At 36.1% G+C, this 21,552-nt stretch overlaps 1 protein-coding gene across 5 annotated transcripts in view; it reads left to right on the top strand.

Moving 5' to 3' along the window:
* Positions 1-19,631, top strand: part of NIPBL (NIPBL cohesin loading factor) — a 202,114-nt gene extending 182,483 nt beyond the window's left edge. For 4 of the 5 annotated variants that reach the window (XM_047093423.1, XM_047093397.1, XM_047093407.1 and 1 more), the window contains 13 exons: positions 438-578; positions 699-792; positions 1,404-1,558; positions 2,078-2,168; positions 3,626-3,799; positions 4,197-4,387; positions 6,155-6,262; positions 8,056-8,256; positions 11,336-11,482; positions 13,269-13,543; positions 15,677-15,851; positions 17,886-18,074; positions 18,636-19,631. In XM_047093423.1, the coding sequence (XP_046949379.1) occupies positions 438-578; positions 699-792; positions 1,404-1,558; positions 2,078-2,168; positions 3,626-3,799; positions 4,197-4,387; positions 6,155-6,262; positions 8,056-8,256; positions 11,336-11,482; positions 13,269-13,543; positions 15,677-15,851; positions 17,886-18,074; positions 18,636-19,001 (2,307 nt within the window). In that variant the 3' untranslated portion in view covers positions 19,002-19,631. Of the gene's footprint in view, positions 1-437; positions 579-698; positions 793-1,403; positions 1,559-2,077; positions 2,169-3,625; positions 3,800-4,196; positions 4,388-6,154; positions 6,263-8,055; positions 8,257-11,335; positions 11,483-13,268; positions 13,544-15,676; positions 15,852-17,885; positions 18,116-18,635 lie in introns of all 5 variants that reach the window. The other variant, XM_047093415.1, reaches the window with a different exon arrangement.
* The last annotated feature ends 1,921 nt before the right edge of the window (positions 19,632-21,552 follow it).

Below are 21,552 nucleotides of genomic sequence, written 5' to 3'. Positions count from 1 at the left end.
AGAGCTAGAATCCAGGTTCCTGATACTGGCTTATGCTCTTCCTTACGTAGATTAAAAAAACTTTTTAAGTCTTTTTTTGGGACACCTGGGTGGCTCAGTTAAGTGTCCGGCTTTTGGTTTCATGTCAGGTCATGATCTCACAGTTCATGAGATCAAGCCCTGAATTAGGCTGTGCGCTGACAGCACAGAAATTGCTTGGGATTCTCTGTTTCCCTGTCCCTCCCTCCCCTGCCGCCATCCCTGCCCCACTCACTCATTCTCTCTCTCTCTCTCTCTCTCAAAATAAACATTAAAAGAAAAGCATCTGGTAGTCTTTTTTTTTTTTTTTTTTTACTGAAACTTGACATTCATAATACCTCAACCCTCAAATTCATAAAAGTGTATAAACTTTCTTGTCAGACTCTGATATTCATAAAACACTGATTTTATCCTTGTAGACACAAAATGATTTCATGGTTATCTGCAATGTTGCAAAAATCCTGGAGCTGGTTGTACCACTGATGGAGCATCCAAGTGAAACTTTCCTTGCTACTATTGAAGAAGATTTAATGAAGCTTATCATCAAATATGGCATGACTGTAAGTATTCAGTGTACCGTCTCTATTGATGAGTATAAAATTCACAAATGCTAGCTAAATCATATGGTTTACTTTTGTCTTTAACTCTTGCCTAAATGGTAACATTTTGTTATCTTTTAGGTAGTGCAACATTGTGTGAGCTGTCTGGGAGCAGTTGTAAATAAAGTGACACAAAATTTTAAATTTGTGTGGGCCTGTTTCAATAGATACTATGGTAAGTTCAGTGCCTGGGCTTTGAAATTATTCTGATGGATCCTGTAGTGCGTCTAGCTCCTTTTTAAAAACACATCTGATAGGGGCGCCTGGGTGGCTCAGTCGGTTAAGCATACAACTTCGGCTCAGGTCATGATCTCGCAGTCCGTGAGTTCAAGCCCCGCATCGGGCTCTGTTCTGACAGCTCAGAGCCTGGAGTCTGTTTCAGATTCCGTGTCTCCCTCTCTCTGACCCTCCCCCATTCATGGTCTGTCTCTGTCTCAAATAAGCGTTGAAAAAAATTTAAAAACACATCTGATAAAGACAGCATCAAGCGAATTGTTAAGAGGTGTGATTGTCTCAGAAGCAATATTTTCTAGTATCTTTTGTATTTCCTTAATAACTGAATATAATCACTTCAGTAATTTACCTCATAAGTAACTATTGGTCAGTTTTCTGCCCACTATGTAAAATAAAATTTAAATACCATTTTTTTCTTATATTCTTTTAGGCTGTAAGGTATTCTGTCATAATTCTAGATGTGTGTGACTCTTAAGAACATTAGTAAAATTTAACTCTAACAACTTAGCAATAATTATTTGAAGATAATTAAACATTACTTATCTTTATTAGGTGCCATTTCAAAATTAAAAAGTCAGCACCAGGAGGATCCAAATAACACTTCACTTCTGACAAACAAACCAGCACTTCTTAGATCCCTTTTCACTGTTGGAGCACTATGTCGGCATTTTGATTTTGATCTAGAAGATTTTAAAGGCAACAGTAAGGTACGATTCTAATATTAATTACTTAGTATGTTATAAAAAAATAGGACTGTGTGACCCTGTGAACTGAAAATTACTAATGACCCAGGATGAAAGCAGCTTTATAGTAGTCTGGTTTAATGAGAATTCTGAAGCAGTGCTACCCAAAACCTAGTCCTCAGACTAGCCTCTGATCAACCAGCTGTTTGTTACTGATTTGTCATAAGAAGCTTACACAAGTTATATCAGCTTTGTAACAGTAGACACATGGGTTAAGCAACTGACTTTTTTTTTTTTTTTAACTTCCTCAATGAAGGAGCAGTACATTAATTTGCATTTTACACAAGCTTCTTTGTCACACACTTTTATTTTGAATGTCACCATTCTAAAATTTATGGATTTATAAACTTGTGATTTATTCTTCAGTAAAGTTCACATGCAGAAATTCTCATTGTTTGCTTTTAGGCTTTTTCTTTTATAATTGAAAACTGAGAGAAGTTACTCTTCTTCATACACATTAAAGTGTTTTTTTATTCCCCTTAGGTTAACATAAAGGATAAAGTACTTGAATTACTGATGTATTTTACAAAACATTCAGATGAAGAAGTACAAACAAAAGCCATCATTGGTCTAGGTAAGTTAAGTCTAAATTTCTTTATAATTTTAGTTGTTTGAGAGATTGAGCAAATTTGGAAATATTGTGAGTCTACACTGTTTTTTTATTTAAGTATGTTTCTACTCACAGTAGGATTTGGTATATAGACTATAGGATTGGGGATTAAGACACCTGGGTTCCATTCTTGGCTCAGCCAGTGACTTTCTAGGTGACCTTGAGCAAGTCATGTAACTACTCTGTTCATCAGAGAAATTTTATTTTGGTAGCATTAACAATGTTTATAATTTAATATGCATGAACAGTGGTCCATATTAGTCTTTTGAACAAAAATGAGAAATAAAATTTTAGTTACCCAGACCTTATTAAATGTTTACTGATTTCTTTAAATAAACTTAAATCTTAGAATCTTAGCCCTCCTTCATCCCTTTCATAGCAAATCAACTAAAAATTCAGATATCACTTACTTTAGGGAAGTTCTATTGAAATAGTGTTAACTTCAAGCCAAATGTGTACCTTTGAATATTAAGTCTGGACATATGTTATATGAAGTGGGTAAACTTACACTGTTAATCCAGAGAACAAATAGTGCAAATTTTAACTTGAAGAAGTAGCACTGTCTACAAAATACTACCTCTAGACCAGTTAATAAATGACATCTTGCTTGTGTGACCTTGGACTAGTTATCTGATCACTCTATGCTTTGAGTTTAGTTTGTATTTGGCATCAGTAATACTTGCTATCATTAAGGATCTTCATCTTGTCTTACATAAATAAGTGTTTTGTACAAATAAACATGAATAGTATTATTTTGCTACTTATCAACTTATGGTTATAGAATTCAGCATTGTGGCTTCATTATAATGCCATAAAAATAAATGGAAGATATTATTAGCTCTAGTTTATTTTAGAATTTTTCTGTTTCATCAAATGGATATATATATATATATACACACATTTATTTATTTATTTATTTATTTTTTTAATAATGCCAATGTAGTACCTTCTAGGGATCTAAAAAATGTTTACAGACGTTACCTCTTAAATCCTGATAACGTCCCTTTGAGGTAGGTGGGTGGTAAATATTATTGTCCCCATTTTACAGATGGAGAATTGAGGCACAGAGAGATTATGTGACTCACCCAAGGTCACACTACAAGTCAGTGGTGGACCAGGAATAGAACCCAAGACACCTGACTCCTAATCCACTCCCCTAGCCACTAGGCCCTGCTCCCTCCTCAAGGTTTCCTCTTGTGTGAAATTCTCCTTTGAAATGCAATTTCTTGTTTTTAATTCATGGGGAAAGAAGTACCTGCTCTAATACTTCTCTGGGTAAGGCCACTAGCATATATTCTTCTGGTCATTTTAAGTTTTAATGTTTGAAAAGGAGCTCTTTCATATAAATTATAAACATTTTCATTAAGTATTACATTTAATTTTAATATGAATATGTCAAGACATTTTTTTTGTCTCTTTAGGATTTGCCTTTATTCAGCATCCAAGTCTAATGTTTGAGCAAGAGGTGAAAAATCTATATAATAACATTTTATCTGATAAGAACTCCTCAGTAAATTTAAAAATACAAGTGTTAAAAAACCTCCAGACCTACCTACAAGAAGAGGATACACGTATGCAACAAGCAGACAGAGACTGTAAGTGAAGATGTATTTTTAAATTTCACATTGTGGCTAGAGTTAGAATACTGTCCGACTCTTTTAATCCAGACACCTGAATTTCCTTATCTGTTATATGATAGATACGAATGTATCTATATGCATGTGTAATGTGTATACATAATATGTATTATACGATGTAACACATGTTCAGATATTAACAATTTGCAGGAGGATAGGGGTTGTAATTCTCATCAGGTGCCTCTCACAGAGGCACACGCGCGCGCGTGTGTGCGCGCGCGCACACACACACACAAGATTAAGAGCCATTGAGCCAGAGTACTACCTATAATTTTGTACTTTTGGCTGTGGCCTAATTTGGTGTAATTCGTAAAGTTGATACACATGTTCTTAATATGTTTACTTCCTTTTGCAGGGAAGAAAGTTGCAAAACAGGAAGATCTAAAAGAAATGGGTGATGTGTCCTCAGGGATGAGTAGTTCCATCATGCAGCTTTACCTCAAACAGGTGCTTGAGGCGTTTTTTCACACCCAGTCAAGTGTACGCCACTTTGCCCTGAATGTCATTGCGTTGACGCTAAACCAGGGTCTTATCCATCCAGTTCAGGTGAGTCTGTTTGATAGTGGCAGCACTTACTGAAAGAACCAGATTTGTTACCATTTGATGACATTGTGATTATACAATACTAGTTCTTTATTCATCTTAGTTGTTAATTTTTTATCCATTCAGGATAAAAAAGAATCCATCTCCTAGGTTGTCGTTACTGTAAAATACCCATATGTTCATAATATTGTCTTTATCGAACACATTTCCAGTTTACATTGGTAGAATATGTACTTGGAATCAGTTTTCTAAGTAGGGATGGTTTGTTTTAATCCATATTGACTCTTATCCCTAAGAACCAATAGCCTGTAATGTCAAGAGAGTTAACTGGGGTTCAGAGTATTATCTGTTAACAGGGTGGATTGTAAGTCCATAGAAAAGTAAATCATATTACCTAAGCTCAGTTCCTTCATCTGTAAGTTGGAGGTAATACCACCTACCTAATACCTCAGCACACTGATGTGAGGACTAACTGACATAATAAAGATATATTAGCATCACTGAGAATTGGCAGCTGATGCTGACGTAGTAGTGTATAACTGTCTGACATGTTCAGGAGAGTACCATAAGCTACAGAAGGGAATTTACTAGACAACCAAAAGCCTGTATCCTTTAAAATTTTTTTTTCAACGTTTTTATTTATTTTTGGGACAGAGAGAGACAGAGCATGAACGGGGGAGGGGCAGAGAGAGAGGGAGACACAGAATCGGAAACAGGCTCCAGGCTCTGAGCCATCAGCCCAGAGCCTGACGCGGGGCTCGAACTCACGGACCGCGAGATCGTGACCTGGCTGAAGTCGGACGCTTAACCGACTGCGCCACCCAGGCGCCCCTAAAATTTTTATTTTGCCTGGTTTTTGTGGAACTTCTTCTAAAATATGCTATATGTGAGTATGCTTTGTTCGTCCCTGTGTCCTGAAATAAAACACACTGATGAACTCTGAGAACAAACAAGGACATTGTCTTACGACACCATAATGCAGTCATCAAATTCATGAGATTTAACACTGATACAGTGTTATCTAATATATAGTCCATTTTCAGATTTTGCCAGCTGAGCCAGTAATATTCTTTATGGACTTTCTTCCCCCAAGTCAGGGTTTAATCCATGATCATCCTTTTCAGTTAGTGCTGTGTTGACATTTTTTAAGCTGTTGTTTGTTTGTTTGTTTGTTTGTTTTCAGGTCTCCTCACTGCTGATTCAGATTCACTTAACATAGTATTGGTGTTTCTTGACCTTAGAAGTCCAGTAAATATGGCTGTTACCAGAACACTAGCTATCGAACTGTCTGATCATTGAAGCCCTATATCAGTGTTGCAAAAAAATTTATATTTTTCTGGTTTTGAGTATGAAAGGCAAAGTATATTTTGCCCTATATTATCTTTACGTAGCAAATTCAGTCAAGCTTGGAAAATTACTGGATTATACATTTGCATTATATATCATAATCTTAAGTGGGTATTCTTAGTGTAGGAGCCCTTTATGTATGATTAAAGAACCTTTACTTCACACAGAAATTGTTTCCTTTTCATCAGTATTTTTGCTGATGCTTCATTTTTTTTGTTGTTGTTGTTTTGTTTTTTTCCTTTAAGGTAAATCTAAGGGAAGATTAATCATTTTTAAAAGAACACTAAAACATGACATTTATAGGAAGGCCTATAAAGCCGAATTCATATATCCCAGTTATATAGCAAGTTTTAACATATGTCATGAGACATACAGAGCTTTTACTACTGTGATGTCTTATAAACTCTTCATTTTTATTTTTAGTGTGTACCATATTTAATTGCTATGGGAACAGACCCAGAACCAGCTATGAGGAACAAGGCTGATCAGCAACTGGTGGAAATCGACAAAAAATATGCTGGATTCATTCATGTATGTATTTTTAAATTGTATAACCTAAATTTAAACATCTTTCTTCGGTATACCATTTCCTTGATAAAGGTCCTGCCCATCTTCGTATTAGAATAACATATTTTGCTTAGTACAGTAAAACCTTGGTTTGCGAGCATAATTTGTTCCAGAACCATGCTTATAATCCAAAGCATTTGCATATCCAAGTGAATTTCCCAATAAGAAATAACGGAAACTCAGATGATTCATTCCACATCCCAAAAATATTCATATAAAATGATTACAATACTGTAATATAATACAAAATAATAAAATACAAAATATAAAGAAAAATAAATAAATTAACCTGCACTTACTTTGAAACTTTCGTGGCTGGTGTGAAGGAGACAAGAGAGGAGGGTTATTGTGTAGGACAACTTTCACTATCACTAACGGAATCACTGCTCTCTGTTGGCTCATTGGAATCTTTTTCTGTATGGGAGACATTGTGTACACTCACACGGATGTTGACTACGGTATGGTATTAATGAACTCTTGTCATATATTGTAATGTAACTGGCAATAAAACAGCAGAGGAAAAGGGTCTATCTGCAAGCAACCTGACCTAGAATGAAGCAAAGCATTCCTAGGCTTGCTGTTGTATGGAAAGCAAAGGACTGTCCATAGGTGCTTTGAAGTGACCAAAAAATACACTAGTGCCAGTTGTGGGCACCTTCCAACGTTCTGAAAAATCACTGATTTCTGCCAAACACAGAAGCCTGAGACTGAGCATCCAAGCATGGGAGATGATCACCCACGATCCCTTAGTGAGAGAGAGAGAGACGGAAGAACCATTGGCTCAGTTGTGATCATGTGATGTTTGGCATCATGTACTACTCGTATTGCAAGACATTGTTCATTTACCAAGTTAAAATTTATTAGAAATGTTTGCTCAGGGCATCTGGGCGGCTCAGTCAGTTACACGTCCAGCTGCAGCTCAGGTTATGATATCGTAGTTCATGGCTTCGAGCCCCACGTCCGGCTCTGTGCCGGCAGCTCAGAGCCTGGATCCTGCTTTGGATTCTGTGTCTCCCTCTGTCTCTGACCCTCACCCACTCACCCTTTGTGTCTCTGTCAAAAATAAACATTTAAAAAAAAAAATGTTTGCTCATCTTGCAGAACACTCACAGAGCAAGTTACAATCCAAGGTTTTACTGTATTTACTTCTAAACATGCAACTGAGTTTGTCCCCCAAGCTTTTTATTCTCATTTAAAATTAACTCTTAAAACTGAGCTAGGGGGCGCCTGGGTGGCGCAGTCGGTTAAGCGTCCGACTTCAGCCAGGTCACGATCTCGCGGTCCGTGAGTTCGAGCCCCGCGTCAGGCTCTGGGCTGACGGCTCAGAGCCTGGAGCCTGTTTCCGATTCTGTGTCTCCCTCTCTCTCTGCCCCTCCCCCGTTCATGCTCTGTCTCTCTCTGTCCCAAAAATAAATAAACGTTGAAAAAAAAAAATTTAAAAAAAAAAAAAAAAAAACTGAGCTAGAGGTGATAGTCCAGCAAGCGTGCTGGACTAAAAGTAAGGATGCCTGGGTTCTAGTCCCTACAGTGTGATCTTGGCAGTAATGGCTTTCTGGGTCTTGATTTTTTCTTATATAAAACAAGTGGGTTGCAGTAGATGATCTCTGATGTTCCTTACAGCATTTGAGTTCCATGATTTTATGATTTTAAGTAAGAAAACTAAACAGTGGAGTTAGCCTCTGCTTATAATATTCAAAGTATAGTTTTAACTTGACTCTTAATTTCCATTACAAAAATGAGCCTTTTATTGATTTCAGATGAAAGCAGTGGCTGGTATGAAGATGTCCTACCAGGTACAACAGGCAATCAACACATGCCTAAAAGATCCTGTGAGGGGTTTCAGACAAGACGAGTCCTCTAGCGCTTTGTGTTCACATCTTTACTCCATGATCCGTGGAAATCGCCAACACAGACGGGCCTTTCTAATTTCTTTACTCAACCTCTTTGATGACACAGCAGTAAGCATAAAAACCTTTTTATTTTAAGAAAATAAATGTTCTATAAAATTTTATGCCTAAAGTAGTCAGCATTTTGAAAATATGACCATTTTAGTCAATAATAGTGACTATATTAAATATGTGTTTCTTTACATCTTCTTATATTAATTACAAGGTATATAGTCAAATTTGGAGGGGAAGTTTCACATGGAATATAAATACAGTGACCGATAAAGTATAACTGTGTCTCCATACTGAGTATCTTATAAACTTTGATAATAGTTCCTTTAAGCATAACTTTAAATAAGGTACAGCACTTAAATTATCACTTTGGAGGATAAGTTACTTCAATAAATAAGGTCAGACTTCACTTATTCCTGCTACAGTCAAATATTATTAGAATAACTGTTCCAGGTTTTTGGCTACTGAAGTCCTTATTTGTTCAACTTGACTTCCTTAATAAAGAGCCCACTTGTGTGTAATTACAATTTTGACCCTTTGGGCTATTGCACAAGTTGCATTGGCCAGGACCATAAACGAACAAAATAGAAGACTCTTATTTAAGCTTACCTCTTAATTGATTCATTCATTTTACACACATATTTATTCAGCACCTGCTACGTGTGGTAGTCATTGTGCTAAGAGATGAAGATAAAATGGTGGATAGGACAGATTTAGTATCTGCCCATATAGAACTTTACCAGTTAGTCTGTGTGTGTGTGTAAAGCTTTGAAAAGAACAAAAGAAATATTTTTTGTATTTAATCACTTACAAGTTGATTGTTATTATTCCAAAACCAGATTTTTTTCAATAAAACAAAATTTAAATTACCAGAATGTAGATACCTTACTAGGCCTCTTTTTTTAAGTACTACATGAAATTTTTTGATATGTGATCTAGTAGATAAATATTACAAGCACTTATTTCAGAAGTACTTGGACTATCATTTAATCATCACCATGATCATCATCATCATCATGTCATCATCAGTATTAAGTTTTCATGGTATGTAGGACATCATGCTAGGAGTGGAAAATGGTATGATATAGTGCTCTTGCCCTCAATGGATCTTACCTCCCTCCAGTTGTAGAGACATGATAAAGGAAATAAATAAGGTTAGCGTATTTTGAGTGCCAGGTGGTTTATACTGTTGATACTGCTCTAGTCTCTATCTCTTCTCCTGAGCTTCATTCCTGTGTGCTTTCATTGCCTGCTGTGTGTCTGTCACTAGCTCGATGTTCTGTCACCCCAGCATGAGCAATGCTAAGCTGGAAATTCAGCTGTCATAATGCAGTGCCGTCTCCTGTTTCCAGGAAAGGATGTCAGAGGAGGAACAAATCACTGAAGGCCTGGGAATTAGATGAGATGGACCTACTATTTAAGGCAGGAGTAAAAACATAATAAAGGCACAAAGATAAGAATGTGTGGGAAATAATGAATAGATTGTTATTCGACTGGAGCAGAAAGGTCATAATAAGGCATGGTTTATGGAAGATCTTGTAGACAGTGAAAAACCAATAAAAGCATTTGAATGAAAGTAATGAAGACAGGTGCCAAAGAACATTTTTAGGAACATGGATGTTTTAGCATTGTGTTCACACTAGAGGTAACAAGGGACTGATCTATTATGATGGTGGTAGGAAAGGAAAGAAGCGTGAAGAAGTAATAAATGAGGCTGTGTAAGAATAGTCGAAGGATAACTGGAATATTCTTGTCCTGAGCACCTGAGAATAATAATAGGATTGCTGAAAAGGAGTTGGCTTGAGAAGGACATAAAAAGAGGAATAGTCGAAGAGAGAACTAAGGAAGAAGAAATTTTCAGGAAGGAAAGGGTAGAGGGTAGTGTCCAGTGCTACTCACAAGTCAAGGAGAAGAGATTTTTAAAAAATGGGAAGCAGTCAAGCAGTGAGGGACACAGGTCTGATTGTGATTGAAGAGTGGTGGGGAAGACAATGGGGGAGCAGCTCTAGAGTATTCTTTTAAGAAATTTGATTTTCGAAAGGGAAGAGCAATACAGGACTTTTTTATGACCAGAGTTGAAGAATTTCAGTTTTTAAAAGGTTTATTGAGAGTAGTCCTGAACATTTGCAGCTTAGGAGGAAACGGTATATATAAATTAATGTTAATAGATGAGGTAGAGTTCTGTGTTTGCGTTTCCCCAACTATAACATGTAGATGTTGACACATATTTAAAAATAAAAAAATAGAGTGAAAGCAAGTTTATTCCATCTGTCCTACTGGATTTTGTTGTTGCTGTTGCCGCTGTTGGGTTTTATATTGCTTGCATGGCAGGATAGGTGAGATGGTAGAAGGGAGTATGTTTTGATTGCTATATATTTTTCACTTTTTTTCCTAAACTATAAATGTTTTAAAGGAATTTAAATATTAATGTGCCTTTCTGTTTATATTCTGTATGATTATGAAATGCTGAAAATCTCTGTTACTTCTTTTTAAAGCAAACAACCAGTAGTAACCGTAATTTTTGCTTACCTCAGTTTTTATAATGTGGGACTATGGTAGCACTGTCAGAACGACTGATATTCTAAATTATGTATATGTAGGAAACTGACAAATGTTTTTTGAATATGTGAGCTTTGATTTTTTTTTTTTAAACCCACATGTTAGTACTATTATTACTGCTTATTGTTGAGGGCAGAATAGTAACTGTGTGTAACTGATCTCCATATGGGTTAAACTCTTAGAAGCACAATGACAAATCATTATGATTCATATGTATACTTTCTGATGCGGTATGGATTTATCATAAAGATCCCATATACTCTATAAGAAAACTTGAGGGAATTCCACTTGGGTGCACTGAAAAATTTCACCTCTTCCCTTCTTGAGGTCCATGGTATACTTCATTATGAAATCTCTTAAGATGGGTATAAGATTATTTTATAAAATCCATTTCTGTTACCCCTCATCCGTTTTTTCTTACCTCCTTTCCCTGCTCTCTCCTTCCCTCCCTCCTCCACCCTTCTCTTTCAGAAGCATTAACTGAGGTGAAAGTGCCCTCTAATATTTTTTCTAAAAAGGATTTTTGGATGGATTTCTAGATTATCCACTAAACATGTGTACCTTTTTTTAAAATTTACAGAAAACAGAAGTGAATATGCTCTTGTATATAGCAGACAATCTAGCCTGTTTTCCATACCAGACACAGGAAGAGCCGTTGTTTATAATGCATCATATAGACATTACACTCTCAGTTTCTGGTAGTAACCTACTGCAGTCATTCAAGGAGGTAAGTTACACACATTACTATTCTTAATGCATCTGTCAAAGTGCAGGCATGCTATTTTCACTGTTTTGTTTCCATTGTTCTTTTTTTTCTTTTCACAGGTATATAAAACCTTTCTAAATAATTTAAAATCTGGGCAGTGCTTGAATTGGGGAGAAGAAGTGGGTTGCTGTTTCATTTCTATTAAGAAAGACCTAAAACCATTCCATTTCAGATCATTTAAGTGGAATACATACATCCATATATATATATATATGTATATATATATATATGTGTGTGTGTGTGTATATATATATATATATGGATGTATGTATTGTTCTTTCGATAAGCCATCCCACTTCTTTTTTTCCTCTTACTTTAAGCACTGACCTTAAGTGTTTGGTGTCCATTCATATATCCATTTAAACCCCATTTTAAAGCATCTTGCGATTCTATAAATCTGGTAATGCTGTAGATCACAATAGTATACTTGAAGAGATATAACTAGAGATGGAGATAGAGAGCTTACTTACAAGGAAACACAGAAAATGTATAATGTTGATTTCCTTATCTCTGAACACCAGCATCATAATGGGGTTGGCATATTGTATGCCCAAAATCTTTACTGAGTTTCTTATTATAAACCTTATGTCTTCTCTTTTGTGGTTTTTTTAGGAGAAAATGTAATTGGTTTCATTGTAATGGCACCTAGTATAGCACTTGGAAACATAGTAGGCCCTCAGTAAATTATTTAAAAATTAATTGGAATATTTTCATGTGCCTGATGACACAGTAGATCTCATTTTACAAAATTGTTGCACTCAGAACTCAATATGATCAAACTAGTAAATCAGGGAGATTATTATAATACCCAAGGGTTGGAATTACCGAGGGATCTAAACCCTTCCTGCTTGAAGTTTGCACCAAGACCCAGCCGCAGTGGCCTCACTTGAGAACTTGTGAGAACTGCAGACCCTCGGGCCCCACCCTCAACCTACTGAAACAGTCTGTTTTTAACAGAATCCCTAGGTGCACCTTAAAGTTTGAGAAGTTAAATAATTCCCCCAGAAACTTAAGCCATAATGTTACCTTATTTTCTCTCACTGTTGTGGATATACTTGTAAATGTTTCTCCCATTTTATTTCTTCAACAATTACATTTGAATAATTGCTTTGTAATTTAGTCTTTTCTCCTCTCTTAAATCTAGCTGACTTTACTTCTTTTTAAGAGTCAACTGTTTCATGAAATACAGAAAAAAATAACTGTTTAAGAAAAGTTCCATATTATCTTGTTGAAAAGCTCTTAAAAGGGAGAATTTGATAGATGCTGGGATGTTCAAACCTATTAAATGTTCCTCAGTTAAGTTATATTTAGCACTTTTTTTTCTTTTAAGTAGTCTCTATGCCCAGTGTGGGGCTTGAACTCAAGAACCTGAGATCACGAGTCATATGTTCTGCTGACTGAGCCAGTCAGGCACCCCTCTCCTCGGTTAAACTATATTTACTACTTTTCCTGTGTAATGGCTTACCTATGTACCAAATTTATACTTTTATAACTAACTTATTTTCATTTCTATCCTATAACAAAATTGTTTCCCTTTGATATTTCAGAAGGGCTTTTGGGGAGGGAGAGATCAGGGCAGTGGATTATATACGATTTTATTAAGTCTTGGAACCTGTTTATGGAAAGTCACAGGGTTTTAATATATAAAATATTAATTTAAAGATGCTTTTTTGAAGTTGTTGAATGGAGCATATGTATTTATTAGGGGTATTTTGTTACTATTTTTCCTTTTTTTTCACCCCCCCAGTCAATGGTAAAAGACAAAAGGAAAGAGAGAAAATCATCACCTAGTAAAGAAAATGAGTCAAGTGAGAGTGAAGAAGAAGTTTCCAGGCCTCGGAAGTCACGGAAACGTGTAGATTCAGATTCAGATTCAGATTCGGAAGATGACATAAATTCAGTGATGAAATGCTTGCCAGAAAATTCAGCTCCTTTAATTGAATTTGCAAATGTCTCCCAGGGTATTTTATTGCTTCTGATGCTAAAACAACATTTGAAGAATCTCTGTGGATTTTCTGATAGGTAAGGTTACGTAAGCAGTGAGAGAAAAAAATTTACCTGGTTCAAATTATAAAGAAATATGAAACTCAGTTTTGATTGCATGCTTATTTTCATATTAAAAATGTTCCTTTTTAAAGAAGGAACATAGTGTTGCTATATATTTTGTTGTGTAATATATCACAGTTTGTTCACTTTGTTCTTGAAGAGAAGACAAACATTTCATAGTCATAATGCATTATAAATCAAAGGACTTAACTTTGTTGATTTCCTTAAAAAGACCTTATTAGAGAATTAGGCTGATCTTCATGTAGATTGCAAATTTAAGTGTTCAAAGAGCTGTGAATAAAGAATAGATGTAGACCAACTAGACTGAGCTCTCATAGAACCCAAATAGTCTCTAATGTAAGAAATAGTAAAGTACTCGGGGCGCCTGGGTGGCGCAGTCGGTTAAGCGTCCAACTTCAGCCAGGTCACGATCTTGCGGTCCGTGAGTTCGAGCCCCGCGTCAGGCTCTGGGCTGATGGCTCAGAGCCTGGAGCCTGTTTCCGATTCTGTGTCTCCCTCTCTCTCTGCCCCTCCCCCGTTCATGCTCTGTCCCTCTCTGTCCCAAAAAAAATAAATAAACGTTGAAAAAAAAAATTAAAAAAAAAAAAAGAAATAGTAAAGTACTAATTATTTGTGAATGCCCTATAATTTTACCCACAATTAGTCACTGTAGGTGTCTTTTTTCTGCCTGTACCCATGAAACTTTGATCATTTTTTTTTTTTTAAGTTTAATTCATTTTGAGAGAGAGCATGGGAGGGACAGAGAAAGAGGGAAAGAATCCCAAGCAGGCTCCGTGCTGTCAGCACAGAGCCTGATGCAGGGCTTGAATTCATGAACCGTGAGATCATGACCTGAGCAGAAACCAAGAGTCGGACACTTAACTGACTGAGCCATTCAGGCACCCCTTGTCATTTTTCATTTCATTAAAACCTTACATTAGGAATCACAAAGCTGGGGCACCTGTGTGGCTCACTCAGTTAAGCATCCTACTACAGCTCAGGTCATGATCTCATGATTGGTGAGTTCGAGCCCCCGTCAGGCTCTGTGCTGACAGCTCAGAGCCTAGAGCCTGCTTCAGATTCTGTCTCCCTTTCTCTCTGCCCCTACCCCACTCATGCTCTGTCCCTCTCTCTCAAAAATGAAAAAACATTTAAAAAAAGAAAAAAGGAATCACAGAGCCAAATGTTCATAGGAGATAGATCATGAAACGGAACAAAGGGGATTCAGGAGAAGGTCACTGGCAAACTGGAAAAAACATGTTTTATTTAAAGGACTCAGGTATTACTCAGATGTCCATCAATGTTTTGCCATAGAAGAGGGTAGGCATAATGTAGCCAAGAGCTTCTACTTTTGCAAGAGAAGCTAGATAATCCAGGTTTTAATGGACATATCTTGATGTTAAATGTTGGCAACTAATTTAACGTAAAACCTTGTAAGGCCTTGAGGCGATGCTAAGGAGTTGGGGAGATTTTTTTTTTTTAACTTTTATTTATTTTGAGAGGGAGACAGCACACGTCTCGTGGGGAAGGGGCAGAGCGTGAGGGAGGCAGAGAATCCCCAGCAGGCTCAGAGCTGCCAGCACAGAGCCAGATGCAGGGCTCAAACCCACAAAGCCAGGAGATCAAGACCCGAGCCAAAACCCAGGATGCTTAACCAACTGAGCCACCCAGGCACCCTAAGTCGGGAGAATTTTTAAGCCAGAGTTGTTAATAATATGAAACAGGTTTTGGCTGCTGTGTAGAGGATGAATAATTGGGAGGGCAGGAAAGTAGGAGGTAAACTAGTTACATAAACCAGTATTATATTGAAACTGTTCTACAATCATGATCATAGCACTCAAAAACAGACGTGAGAAATACTTTCATTTAAATGATGCCTCTATTTCAGACAAATGCTGATGGAAACAAGAGAATATTATTCTTGTGAATCGTTGTCTTTATGTCTTTATTTCCCTTTTGAAATTATGTTTATTTTTGTGTACAAGTTCACTGGCTGAAATCTGTATGATAAAAAGTTTAATTATTAGTAAATTAAATTTAACTGCAATCACTTTAAATATAAATGCCTGAAAAAATTTTAAAGTTAATGACTTTGTTTTCCCAAAACAGTAAAATTCAGAAATACTCTCCATCTGAATCTGCAAAAGTATATGATAAAGCGATAAACCGGAAAACAGGAGTTCATTTTCATCCCAAACAAACACTGGACTTCCTGCGGAGTGATATGGCTAATTCCAAAATCACTGAAGATGTGAAGAGGAGTATAGTAAAACAGTATCTAGATGTGAGTAGTAAAACCAAAATCTGTTTCTTTTTAATAGTGACTTTCTTGAAAAGTAAATTATTTCCTGGGAGAAAGCAGTCCCCCTTACACTGAAGCTTCATAAACCACCAGGATGATTTTTCTGTATGTGGTTTTAATGAGTTCCTTGAAGCTTGCCTTTCTCATTTCACCCATTGCATCATAATTATTTTTTCTTAGGAAAGGCCAGCCCCCTGCTCATTTTATTTCAGTAAGAATGAAAGCTTTTAGGCAGGTTTTAGGAAAAAAGCCATGCCCATGTGTGTATTTTTCTTAATTCAGTAGATTACATAGTTTATGGTTCATATAAGGAGAAAATCATGAAAAAGTCATCCTCCTGCCCTCCAGCCATCCTGTTGCTCTCCTTCCTGGCAACCAGTATTAGTACTTTTTTACGTATTCTTACAGAAGTGTAATACAGGCTTATATATTTGTATGTCTCTTACATATGTACTCTGTTAACAAGTATGTAAGAATATGTATATGTACAAAAAGTGCTTTTAAAATGTCTTGGAGTGGCTGGATGGCTCAGTCAGTTAAGCATCGGACTCTTGATTTTACCTCAGGTCATGATCTCACTGTTGGTGAAATCAAGCCCCACATCAGTCTCTGTGCTGACAGTGTGGAGCCTGCTTGGGATTCTCTCTCTCCCTCTCTCTCTGCCCCGCCTCTGCTCATACTCTGTCTCTCTCCTCTCTCTCTCTCTCCCTCCCTCCCTCCCTCCCTCCCTCTCCTTCTCCCTCTCCCTCTCTCCCTCTATTTCTCTCAAATAAGCTTAAAAAAACACTTAAAATGTCTTTAAGACTAGGCAAATTCATAGAGACAGAAAATAGAATAGAGGTTGTTACCAGAAGGAATGAGGAGCTATTGTTTTAATTTTTTTTTTTTAACGTTTATTTATTTTTGAGACAGAGAGAGACAGAGCATGAACGGGGGAGGGGCAGAGAGAGAGGGAGACACAGAATCGGAAGCAGGCTCCAGGCTCTGAGCCATCAGCCCAGAGCCCAACGCGGGGCTCGAACTCACGGACCGCGAGATCGTGACCTGAGCTGAAGTCAGACGCTTAACCGACTGAGCCACCCAGGCACCCCGAGGAGCTATTGTTTTAATAGGAACAGAATGAATTTCTGTTTGGGATGATAAAAAAGTTTTGGAAATGATGGTGGTGATGATTATACAACATGGTGAATATACTTAATGGCAATGAATTGAACACTAAAATCTAGAATGATAAGTTTTAAGGTATATTTTACCCCAGTAAAGTTTTATGTTTAAAGAAATATTTGGGGGGAGGATTGTCCCTCAAAAATAAAAATAGTTTTTTGTTTTAATCTACTTCAAGCAAGTAGCTAAACATAACTAATAATGATATTTTTGACCAAGAATGAAACCTACACGGTGGTTTTCATATTATTCATAGACTGTAAACCTTATACTCTAAAACTGAAAATTATTTTAATTCTCATTTAAAATTCTTTAACATTCTTTTTATCCTCTTTTATCTTCTTACTTTTGGAGAAGGCAAAGGGGGACAGAAAATGGGGAAAATGTCTATCAGTATTCAATTATTAATCACTTGGTTGCTTGATGACTTGGACCAGGGTCAGCAGACTCCAACTTATGGGCCAAATCTGGCCCCCACTGCCTGGTTTTTGTTTTTTTTTTCCCCTACTGCCTGTTTAAATAAATTTCTCTTAAAACAGCCATGCCCACTCATTTATGTTGTCGCTAGATGCTTTCACACTACAATGACAAGAGTTGTATTAGTTATGACAGAGACCGCATGGTGTACACAAGCCAAAAATATTTACTGTCTGGCTCTTTATAGAAAATATTTACCAGGCCCTGATGCAGACAATAGCTAAAGTCTATTTAGCAATTAAACTAGCACCCACACCCAATTACTGCTGTAGAAAACATTTAGGGAAAAAAATTTTAAAGGAAACATTTAAGGATTTAACAATCTTGCTTGAGATTATGTACATAAAATTCTAAATTCGTATCTAATTTTTGTAGTTCAAACTTCTCATGGAACATCTGGACCCTGATGAAGAGGAGGAAGAAGGGGAGGTGTCAGCTAGTACAAATGCTCGGAACAAAGCAATTACCTCGCTGCTTGGAGGAGGCAGCCCTAAAAATAATGCAGCAGCAGAGACAGAAGATGATGAAAGTGATGGGGAGGATAGAGGAGGAGGCACTTCAGGGGTGAGGCGGAGGAGGAGTCAACGTATTTCGCAGCGTATTACGTAAAATGATTTTTATGTGCTTATATATGTCAGTCTATTAAATGTACACCAAGTAATGTAATACTTATGAGAGAAAACATTTTGTAGATAGAGATTCTCTACTTAACCATTTATACATCCTTTTGTAGAAAGTTTAACATAAAAGACAATAAAAAAGAAAAAACAGAAATGAGACTTACCCAGCATAAAGGGTTATTAATTTTTTTTGGATTGTATTAATGTGTGTTATCCTTTTTTATTGTTGCTAAGTTTTATGTAGCTTTATGGTTCATATGTATATATAATTTTATATATCAATAAGAGTAAAGACACGGGTACAAATTAAGAGTTATATGGTTTTACAAGTATATGTTAACCCCTTGGCGCTGGCGGTCACGGTGCGTCTCATTGCCGGCAATGGAAGTGTGCTGGGAAATCCCAAACTCCCGGCGTCAAGGGATTAAAAGCAATAAAAACAAAAATTTCACTAAAATTCTTTTGTGTAACACTTCGTCTTTTTTCCCCCCCCCCAATGTTTTAGTCATTGAGAAGGTCAAAACGAAATTCAGACTCTACGGAGTTGGCAGCACAGATGAATGAAAGTGTTGACGTCATGGATGTCATCGCTATTTGCTGTCCAAAGTACAAAGATCGACCACAAATTGCAAGAGTAGTACAGAAAACCAGCAATGGCTTCAGTGTTCAGTGGATGGCAGGCTCCTACAGTGGCTCCTGGACTGAGGCTAAGCGCCGTGACGGCCGCAAACTGGTGCCTTGGGTAGACACTATTAAAGAGTCAGACATTATTTACAAAAAAATTGCTCTAACGAGTGCTAATAAGCTGACTAATAAAGTTGTTCAGACTTTACGATCCCTGTATGCCGCCAAGGATGGGACTTCCAGCTAATGAATTTGTACATGCAGCCAAATTTACAGGAATTTTTTTAAAAGGCAGAAAAACTTGAAATATCAACATTCTGGCAAAAAAAAAAAATCAGTTTTATGAAGAGTAAGAATGGAACCTGGGATGCAGGAACAAAAGAAGGAAATGTTGGGCAAACATTTTTGTGGGAGCTCCCTTCGCTGTTGTGCAGCAGAAACAGATTCTCAGTTCATTTTTACTCCCACTGTATTATAGTTTAACAAAAATTGTTTATATCTTGGAAAAAAACTTTCTGTTTAAAAAATAAACAAGTGAATGTTGGAAATTAGTCTGTTAATGTTCTTAATAAAGTGTTCTTGGAGTTTAACCTAGCAGCGGATGGCTTTCTTTAGCTTAGCCCAGTTTCCAGGGAAGCATTGTTTTTTCCAGGCTGTAAAATGGCAGACTCTCCTGGATATATAATTTATTCTGTTGAAAAAAAAAAAAAAAAAAAAAAAAAAAAGCATGCAGTATCTATGACCTATCTGCAGAAGGAGTTTTTGTAAATGTAGATTTTGATGTATTAGGTCACCCTGAAAACAATACAAGAAAAGGGATCCCCAGGCAATCTGGTGGAGCGAATACTGCAATAAATTTTTTTACTTCTCTTTGTTACTTGTCTGTTTCCATTTGAATTTCTTATTGTAAAGATCTGTTTAAATCCATTTATATTATTTTGCAGTCTTTTATGTAAAATTTATTATATCACTGGTTTTCAAAGCAAAACATAAAATATTGTTTATACAGTTTGTATAGGCTGACTTCTGAATAATTGGTATCTATTATTTTCATTCCCATAAGAGGGTGTAAACAGTTAACTCCAGGGTTTTATTGTATCCTGCAATATTTAGTATTAACTATATATGATTTAGCACTGTGCCAAACACATTTTCAAGAGTACATTTTGATATAAAAAGAAACTATAGTTTATTCCTTGTATGCTTCAATTTCTTTCTAGTGATGTCATGATGGTAATATTTATTTTTTAAACCTGGGGAAAAGGTAACGGTCATGCTATTTTGGGAAACTAGCATTTCTCTTAGTTAAAATTATGCTGTGTGTTATTTTAGAAATAGAGTGGAGTATGACATTTCGTATTTACATTACATTTTTCACAAGTTATTTTTTAATGCTGAAAAAGGAGTAATTTTACTAGTTGAGATGTTTATTCATTTTCTATTCTAAACATTTTATACCTCTTTGGAGAGCGGTTGTTATTACAAATGGGGAGAGTGGGTATTTAATCAGTTGATCTGCATAGTTGATGCTCAGAAATAGTAATGGCTAAAATCGCAGGGGAGAAGGTGTGTTTCAAATTTAAGTCTTTTAAAAACAATGTGTACTTATTTTTAAGTTCATTTTTAAAAGTTGACCTCTAGAATGTTAAGTTTTATGAAATTGGCCAATAAATGAAGATTCTCAATTTGTGAGGAAAAGTGACATTGCCACAAAATACCTTTTTGTGAACACTTATTAAACCACAATGAAAATAACTTTTCAGGATCTATTTCCGATGTGGAATTCTTTCCGAACATTTTCTTGAAGGAAATGTTTTCCCACTCTTCTTCCACTTAATTGTATGTTTCCTCTTCCTTTTTACTGTGAACTCTGTAGAATAAAACTAGATTGGCTTTTTTCCCCCATGGAGTAGTATGTTTAATCAGAAAGGACTTGAGGTAGCTAATGAAAACAATAGAAATTCATCAATAAGAGTAAAATACTAATGTAGAAAAAATATAAGAAAATAAAGTCAAGCCTGTAGAGTTCTAAAGAAGATGTAGTAAAACTGATCTTGAATGCTATGAAGCTTGACAATCGCATGCTGTTATTTGATTCTTAAAAAAACTCTGCTAGTTAAATGTTTTATCCCCATTTTGTAGATGAGGAAAACTGAGTCTCAGATTCAGTAATTAGTTTATAAATGTTGTAGGGATTTAAATTTGGAGTTGGAATAATTGTGTCTCACTATTCTAAGGTAATTAAACAATTAAAGGAGATGATCCTTATTGAAAGTAAACCAGTTCCTAAAGGATACTTAGTGTGTTTATACTTAGGGACCCTCTTCAGAGTGAGCTTTAGGGGGTAGGCACACAGTAGATAAGGCTTCTCTTGCCAGGTGAATTTCTGTGTTCAGGAATTTTCCATACATTCTGAGTTCCGGTATTTTAGCTATTAATATAAGCCAAATGTTGATACAATTCCTAAGCCTTAACCCTTAAAATATACTAACCAAAGTTTTCAAAAAGTAGATTTCTCAAATGTGAATTTTTTAGGTCTTAACAGTAAAATAGGTTAAGGCCTTGACGGTCAAATCTACAAAATCAAACTTTCCGTGTATATTAAGGGTTTACAAAGTTCAATCTTAATCTGTAGTTTGTTGATACTGTAATATGCCAAATCATGTTTTATTGATTTGTATTGAAAAGAAGGTGTGTTCTATTTGATATAAAAAGCGCCAAATACCTCTTCACTTTAATATATTATGAAATTTTTGTATTTTCTTAAGTTGTTTACTATTTTGACAGCGAATGGGTAG

This window comes from Lynx rufus, unplaced genomic scaffold (assembly GCF_022079265.1).
Source record: "Lynx rufus isolate CCGP_SWC_20201006 ecotype Redwood Valley unplaced genomic scaffold, mLynRuf1.p SCAF_1, whole genome shotgun sequence".
NCBI lineage: Eukaryota > Metazoa > Chordata > Mammalia > Carnivora > Felidae > Lynx > Lynx rufus.
The sequence above is the reverse complement of the archived record's forward strand: the minus strand, read 5'-3'. Positions and strand labels throughout refer to the sequence as shown.